This window comes from Archocentrus centrarchus, chromosome 17, assembly GCF_007364275.1.
Source record: "Archocentrus centrarchus isolate MPI-CPG fArcCen1 chromosome 17, fArcCen1, whole genome shotgun sequence".
In the NCBI taxonomy this organism is placed as follows: Eukaryota; Metazoa; Chordata; class Actinopteri; order Cichliformes; family Cichlidae; genus Archocentrus; species Archocentrus centrarchus.
The window spans coordinates 8,572,495-8,580,931 of record NC_044362.1 but is presented as its reverse complement, the minus strand read 5'-3'; the positions used below and the strand labels follow the sequence as shown (position 1 = coordinate 8,580,931).

The window sequence follows — 8,437 nt, the reverse complement described above, 5'->3', positions numbered from 1 at the left end:
AACAGCCCGTGACTAATCACAGTTACGTTATAAACGGTGAGAGCTGATTGGCTGAGAGGTCGAGGGAGAGGAGCCGTTGGCCAATGATATTTCACTGCGATGGCGTTAGTAACGTCACGTAAAAACTCTAATAAAATAACACGTTATTTTAGTTGCCAGAATTTTATAATCACTATTATACCATAATTAATAACACCACGATTGTGAGTGATAAATTGTAGGCTTATATTAGAATATTTTTAGACTAACGGTAATATCTTTACATTATTTTATTATTGAGGTTATAAGGTCACATTTACACACGTGTCACATCTTTAAATTATCTTTCACTCGACTGACACACACACACACTCACACACACACACAAAGGCAAAAAGAAGCATATCGATTGGAAAAGGCATAAATAGATTTTATTATACACCATTGTCATCACTTTAGCAACATTAACATTCATCAAATACTAACTTGAAAACAAGCCTATGAAAATATAGAAATCATTTTATTTAGAACAGACATAAATAAGAATAAACAGCCTAAATATAACAATGATGAATTGATGAAAAAATTGACTGAAAAAAATTGATGTTTTACGAAATAAAAACGTTTCTTATTGAAGAGCAAACATTTGCATAATCCTTCGTATGTTTAGTTTCATTTTAAGAAAAGCGAGAGAGAGACAGAAATCCTAAAAATTGTCTTTCACTGTTTAGACAAAAAAAAAAAAGAAAACCCTCCAACCAGAAGCCTACATTTCCCATACACCCCCTCGGTTTAAAGCACCTCTCAGAAGGGTTTGTGGGATTTGAAGGATTAGTCTTTGAGCCGTGCGCCACCATTTGCTGGAGTTTTACTGAAATAGACTACATCACCCACACATGCTTGAGTCGCAAACGTTGGCTCATCCTTGACCGGAGGAGATCGGCTTTTTGCTGCATATTGCAGACAGACACCGGGCTAATGAAATAATTATCTTGCCGGCCAATGTGAACTTGATGGTGAGTTAGCAAAACAGCCATAAAAATGCATTTCTTTTTATAGTCATATAGTCTGTTACCGCTAACACAGATAAGGGTAATTAAATAGAACAATTTCATCTCTAAATCCCAGATTAGAGAGAAAGCAGCCGGCCTTTACAAATACAGGACAGGTGCCAACAAGGTGCCGTGGTGATCAAACTGTGTCCCTCCTTGAGCTCCTTCTTAGCTTTTCTTTTTCTCTCTCTCTCTCTCTCATTAACTGCTTCAATTTCTTGCTCAGGATGTGAGGACTCCTTCATGTCATCCTTCAGTGGGCTCAGCATGGCGCAGGAGGAGGACAAACACAGCCTGGAGGCGAAATTTGCTGCCGCAGTTAAAGTGATCCGGAGTTTGCCTGAAGAAGGTGATGACTTATTCAAATCTGTTTGGAGTCCATGCGGGGAAATAAATAGAAAGTGACTGAACTTCCGTGGTCAGTGATCTGCTGCGGAGTGTAAAATCTGTGCTTGTTGGTGGTGTTTGTACACTCCATGTGACTGACCTACATGCGCAGCATTTAAGAGCTGTCACTCTCGGCTGACCCTCTGTTCGCAAAGCTGCTACAGGGATGAGAGCCGATTAACCGAATCGGGCGTTTCCTGTATCTTTTTCACATTTAACACTTTCCAGCATCTGTGGTAAACCAATAACACACAAAGTCCGAGCCTGTCTTGTTGTCTTTTCTTCATTTTTCAGGTACTTTTCAGCCATCTGATGACATGATGCTGATGTTCTATAGTTACTATAAGCAGGCCACCATCGGGCCATGCAGCATTCCCAGACCCACTGGCTTCTGGGACACCCGTGGCAAAGCTAAATGGTATGCATTTATAATGTGCACCCATAATACTACATCTAATTTAAAAAAAAAATACACAAGATCCATAAAATTCTACTGTCAGGGTCCCTAACTCTGTGATATCTATGGCCACTTCACATGCCTGCTATACTATGGGACCAAATCCCCATAGTTCTGTTCATTATACTGTTGTGAACAATCTTACACAAAAACAGAAAAGCCTTCAACTTCCCAACCTCAGTTGATTTTGAACTATGACTCTGTGTTCCCAGGGATGCATGGAGCGCTTTAGGAAATATGACAAAGGAGGAAGCCATGAAGAATTATATTGAGAACATCCAGCTGGTAAGTCCTTTCAGGGAAAACTAGCACAGAATAATAAACAGTCATGACATCATGCATTGAGTAAATGATTTGGCATGCTCAGAAAAGCCTGTGAACATTTGGTGAGGAATCTGTTAAACAACCTTTTAAAGAAGGTTTACACTTGCAAAAAAACATAAAGCACCTTATTGGCACTGTGGCCTCGTGACTAACTGTTAGCCTTATCTTGACTGTATTTGTACCATACGCTCATAAATCAAGAGTGTTTCTGTTGATTTTCAAATTTCACTGTACCGCCTGTTTCCCCAACCCCTTTAAGCTAAACTTTGTTACATATGTGTGCTGTCAGATTCTGGAGACTGTGCCAATTTCAGAAGAGGTCTCTGACCTGGTACAGATGCTGGGAAATTTCTACACAGAGGTAGGAGGAGAAGAGGCTGAAGAAAATGAGGTGGACAGGAGACCCTTCACCAGGCCATTTGCACAGCATGCAGGTGATGTAAGCCTTTTCGTGAAGGAAAGAGGAGTGCTGTTTGCTAAAAACATGCCTCTGTCTGCCTACATAGATATTTTGTTAGAAATCAGTGATGATTTGTAAGTTAAATATTCTCAAATTGTCATTTGCAACATTTTTGATCAATTTAATGTTATGTTAAATAAAAATCTCATATATTTTTTTCTCTTTGCCAAAAAACAAACAAACAAACAAGCAAAAAAAAAAAAAAAGTGGAGCCTATCTTAGCTACCGTAGGGGGAAAAGGCAGGGTGCACCACGGGGAGGTTGCCAGCCTGTTGCAGGGGTAACACAGAGCGACAGACAACCATTCACACCTATGAGCAATTTAGAATCACCAGTTAGCCTAACCCCACTAATTGCATGTCTTTGGACTGTGGGAGGAAACCGGATTACCCAGAGTGAACCAACATAGATGCAGGGAGAGCATGCAAACTCCACACAGCTTTTGGATTTGAAACCAGGATCTTCTTGCTGTGAGGCAACAGTGCTAACCACTGTTCCACCGTGCTGTCCGTTATCCATAAAACTAATTGAGCTGGATCCATTAATTTTTTTTAGGGTAAATATCTGGCACCATGGCTCTGTGAATATGGATTATCAGGACTGTACGTCAAATTAACAGAATGATGGATGCTTGCAGTCCCTAAAATATTTGGATGTGAGCCTCTGACAGCAGATTTGGGGGCCTCTAGAAACTGCAGTTTTGCAGATAACATTCTTTAAAATAATCCATATCAGGTGAGATATTTACTTTTCATCCAAGTTCAGTGTGATCTTATACTATGTACCAAATCCAAACTCTTTCAGAAAGAACAAGTTTCTGTTAATATTATATCTGAAATTTCTCTCTCACTTCATTTCCAAAATGAAGTGTTGAAAAGCTCATATTTCTGTACAGCAGCTAAAGATTGTTTCAGAAGCAGAGTAAGCACTCTCACAGCCCTTTGAATTTTCTGGCCATGAGGACAGGATGTGTACTGGGTTCCATTACCTAATGGCAGCCAGCACACATCCTGTCTTGAGGGGGAAGCCATTTGACCCCATTGCTAAAGGACTGTAACCTTTTGAGAGGTTTCATGTGGGTTTTGGTGTTGTGAGGGTATGCCAATAGAAATGAAAACACAATAGCCTACAAATGATGGCAATGCTGCTCAGTTGGGACGATATAGTGATCTTTTTTTTTTTTTTCAAGCATGTCTTGCTTGTGTTTGTATCCCTAGGCGGACTGGTTAAACCCTTTAAGAAACCAACAATGGAAGGCAAGTCTTTGGTGTTTGCAATAGCTGCAGACTTGATAGTTAATAAGCTGATTTTAATCTAGTTACATTGCTTTCATTGCTGTTTGATCTGAGTGAAAAGGGTCTCTGCATTAGTCTGTAGGAATAGTAAAACATTAGAGCGGCTTTTCTCGTGCTTTTTGTCATGTCTGGTATGTTCTGTGGTAAAGCGTGTTGGTCTGTTGGCTTGCACTGTGGCGTAATCTTAGTGTGCAGAACCTGTGAAGTGCAAACTACTTTGCCAAGTTTTGTTTTATGCTGTGCAGCTATATGCAATTAATGAATTAATCAAGAGCATTTCCCTCACTGCTCAGGCTATGGGGATCTGTGGGATGATATTCAAAGCCTCCATGAAAACGAAAAAGACAGCAGTGCTCGTGGCTTAAGTGTCAGTAGCGAGGAGGGAAGCAAGGAGAATAGTGAAGTCGAGAGAAAAGAGGGAAGTAGTGAATGGAGGAGAAGTGAGGAAGAGGAAAGTGGGGATGAAGAACACAATGCAAACGATGAAGACAAAGAGGAGGAAAGAGGTACAATGTAGATTTGGTCGCTGGCTGTTTTGTGCTGTGACAGAAGTGCCGCTTTGTGTTGTAGACGTGACACACACATGCTCACACAGACACACACTAATTGCTTTCTCCTCATTTTACTTATTTGCTTGCCTGTTATAATGAGTTTAGAATGGAATCAGCACAGCAGTTCAGTCTGTCAGTATTAGATAAGAGCAGATAGTTGAGATTTGTTTAGTTTTTTTTTCCCCCTTTTCTTTCAGGGAAAATTGCACAAAAATATGAAATGCTGAATAAATTTTAAGGATGTAGGAAACACGTGAATGTGATATGTCTTGATTCATTTCCAGTTCCATATTTTTTATTCTTAGACTCAAGTAGACTATGCTAAAACAGATTGGGATGATTCGAAATAATATATGTGCCTTGGTGCAGTCCCTCAGTCTGAAATATGCCATTTTAGCGCCCTTCCCCTTCCCTTTAACCCAACTTTTTTCTGATTGGCTGCCCCTCATAAACAGAAGGTTTGAACAGTAGGTGAGTGGAGCTTTGTGCTAACCATGTTAAGAAACCTTTGCTGTCATTGACCTTATTTGAAACTTTGGCTGTGTGTAATATGAACATTCACCACTGTAACAGTATATGTATCACAGAAAATAAGGAAAAACATAACAGACCTTTAAAAATTCAAAATATATAAACATTATTTCTATGAGATAAAGAAAAGCATTTTTACAAAATACATACAAGGTGAGATATGAAAAGACGAAATGTATATGAAAAAAATAACCTTTTGTTTTTTTTTAATAAGGTTTTGACATCGTATGTATCTTTGGTATTATGCCAGACTGGAGTCCCGATCCACAGCTATTAATGGTGGAGGACAAGAGGTGGAGGTCTGACACTAAGGGCTCCTGCAGCAGTGTGGAGCCCAGCATGTCCTCCTTCACCAACGGCACGCACAGCTCCCTCAACAGCGATATGGAGGAGGAGGAACTGGCATGTTCCATAGAGCCCAGTGTACAGTGTAACCCATACATGCACATTAATGGACATTTGAGTGGTAAGATTACATAGTAATGCTAAAATTGTGTACTGGTTTGCATGCTGGATACGGTAAAACAAAATATCTGATAAGACATCACCTATTAATATGTAAGGATCATATGAACCAGGCATTATTACTAGGGAGAAATATAATGGAGCATATAGAGCATAATGGCATATAGAATTCAAGAGTGATGAAAATCATGCAGAAAAAATATGCATCTTATATTAAACCTGCAAATGTTACATGTGCCATTGTGCAAGTGCAGTACATTATAGCCTACAAATTAAAAATAAAGGCTTTAGGCACAATTTATAATGCTGGACATGCTCTTTTTTTGCACCTCAGATCATAGCGAGACTGTTCCTGAGAAGAACCGTCGATCCACTGACTCAGATAATGAAGAGTTCTGTGACTCAATGGAGCATCTAGCAGTGGAAGAGGTGTGGCACAAAATATGTCTACCAAATAAAAATAAAAATCCATTACACACGCTGTTGTAATTCATGTTCATACCAAGTGTGATGATGCTCTTCAATTTCCTGCTAAGCAGCTCTCCACATCCAAGGGCCTGTCACCGGGACTGGGAGCTGCCTCAGGGAGGCAAAGGGATCTTTGGTTTGAGAGCAACACTACCCTGATAGATGGAGAAGATCAAATACTCACAGGAGATTTTAAAGAAGGGCTTAGTCCAGGAAAACACAACAGCTCCCTGTCAAGAACAGGGAGAGGTAAGACTATTACAGATGATGCTGAATACCTAATGTAACTTTCTCTCAAAATAGCTCTCCCAAGCATTTAAATGAATCCTTCCTACAATTCCACAGAGTTTGCATGTTGTAGCATTAATCTGTCACATTCTGGATCTCCTTCCAGGTTCTCAGACACCGAGGGCCACCTGCAGCTCTGAGCTGTGTGTCCGCGTAGATGCCGCCTGCTGTGGCATGTCAACGTGCAGCCTGCGTCCTGTCAGTGTTACCAGGGGAAACATCAACGAGCAAATAGCCACGGCTCTGCTGAGGCTGCAGCATGACATGGCCAATGTGCTGCACAGGCTGCACGCTCTGGAGGAGCTGACCAAGTCGCAGGTGAAGACGCGTGGCCACTTGTTTAGCTGCAATGATGGCAATGTTATTTCTTTTTGCCACATTTTTTTCTCTCTTTTTTTTTCTTTTAAGGCTTAAAAAAAATCGACAAATTGATTTTATTTACTGAAACGCAACATTGCTGATAGCAGCCTCTACTTCTTAATTTCCATGATTTCTTTTTGTTTTTTTCCAGTCAAGATCATCTTTGTCAAGGCGGGAGGACTCTGTAACTGCTGTGAGACAGGTGCTTATGAAATAACTTATTTACCGTCACCTGAAAAGTATAAACGGTTATTATAATTATTATGAGTTCTAGAATTGTTTTAAATTGGAAGTTAATGGCTGGTTTGGATTATACTGGAAAACAAAGTCCCTTTATTCCACTTTATTGCTGTTGGTTTTTAAGTTCCTGAGACCGTCATGGTGGCCTTGTGACTTCTCTCCACTCACAGTCGTGTTCACTGCACTCTGGCCTCTTATCACCCATTGGCTCGTCCAGCTTTACTTACAACGTAAGAGAAGGTGAGAAAATTTCTCTTCAAAAGAATGTGGGCTCTTTGTGATTACTCTTTCTGCTTCATTGCCACACTGAAGCCCCACTAAAACCCAGACTCTGCTTTTCTCCTCACAGCAAAATACCATGAATTGTCAACGTTGCTCAGGAAAGATGAACTGCGGATGACGATGACGCACTTTTTCTGGTTTTGTGGCTTTCTGGAGCCAAAGGCAGACACAGAGTGCAATGAGGCATCGGTAGAATTTAAAAGGCTGTTTTAGATAAATAAATGGTTGGAAACTTGGCAATGTAGTGAAGCATTTTAACTTGAAGCAAACTTTTGAGGTATATAAGAAAAGGGGGTGGTTTAGTTATTACCAACGCTGGCCCAATTTCTTTGTTCCAGTTAGTCTATCATGGGGTGGTGATGTCATGGATGACTCAGAGATCATTCTACATCATTATTGTACATTTTATAGTTTAATTAGTTTTTTTTTTTCAAACTGCAGTGTTTCATTACAAATAATGTAAAGTAATTACAATTACATCAGTCTTTTATATGTGTTGTCTTGAATAATTAAATGTTTTAGGAGAATTTCTTTTAAAGTCAAATAGACATTTAAAGTGAGAGATATTATTTTTGTGTCAAACTATTTTTTTTATAGGTTTATAGTAACCCAAAAAAGAAACCGAGAAGAGTGAAGACAATCCATATATCTGTATGTAAACATTCTTGTTTCTTGTCAGCTTTAAGGAAAGAATGAAGAATATTGTTTGTTTTGCGCAAGGATAATGCCTACAGTTACAGTAAAATATTATATGAAATACACTGAAAACTGTAATAAACGCATTCTTTGAAGAATCATATTTTTTGATTATGGTGATGCTTGTTTGAAAGGGTGGAGGTGTTTTTGAAGAGTGGACCGATTTTTTTTTTTTTTTTTTTGTGTGTGCGTGCGTGTGTGTGTGTGTGTGTGTGTGTGTGTGTGTGTGTGTCTGTGTGCGTGTGTCTGTGTGCGTGTGTGTGTGTGTGCTATTATTTATTTTATTTTTTTATATTTATATTTACTAGGGTGAGAAATAAAGGGGAAAGCATTTCGTTATAAATGTGGTTTGGATGTACAGTGCTTAACAAATTTATTACACCACCACCCAATAAAAGGTTTATGCCACAGCTGCCCTAAATTACCAGCATTGGCAATTACCAAAATCCTTTTTTTATGTTTCTGAAATTATATTTTAAACGCTAAAATATAATCACCGTTGTTATCCATTAAAGCGGAAGAGGATGGATGGATGGATGGATGGGTGGAATAATAAAGAATACTGTTTATTTATTTTTTTATTGAGATGCCAAATTACAGTT

General features: G+C 39.2%; 1 protein-coding gene across 3 annotated transcripts; it reads left to right on the top strand.

Annotated features, from left to right (window-relative positions):
• Positions 1-621: 621 nt before the first annotated feature.
• LOC115795336 (acyl-CoA-binding domain-containing protein 5-B-like) lies at positions 622-7,938 on the top strand. 3 transcript variants are annotated; one of them, XM_030751175.1, is made up of 14 exons: positions 625-995; positions 1,258-1,380; positions 1,713-1,836; positions 2,088-2,160; positions 2,489-2,633; positions 3,877-3,915; positions 4,248-4,460; positions 5,287-5,502; positions 5,836-5,930; positions 6,038-6,218; positions 6,364-6,575; positions 6,769-6,819; positions 6,982-7,097; positions 7,207-7,938. In XM_030751175.1, the coding sequence occupies exons 2-14, from the start codon at positions 1,275-1,277 to the stop codon at positions 7,217-7,219; spliced, it is 1,584 nt and encodes a 527-aa protein (XP_030607035.1). In that variant the 5' UTR covers positions 625-995; positions 1,258-1,274; the 3' UTR covers positions 7,220-7,938. The 3 variants fall into 3 exon arrangements, with proteins under 3 accessions (XP_030607037.1, XP_030607035.1, XP_030607036.1); XM_030751176.1 differs by having other exon boundaries at positions 630-995; positions 6,041-6,218; XM_030751177.1 differs by lacking the exons at positions 3,877-3,915; positions 4,248-4,460 and having other exon boundaries at positions 622-995.
• The last annotated feature ends 499 nt before the right edge of the window (positions 7,939-8,437 follow it).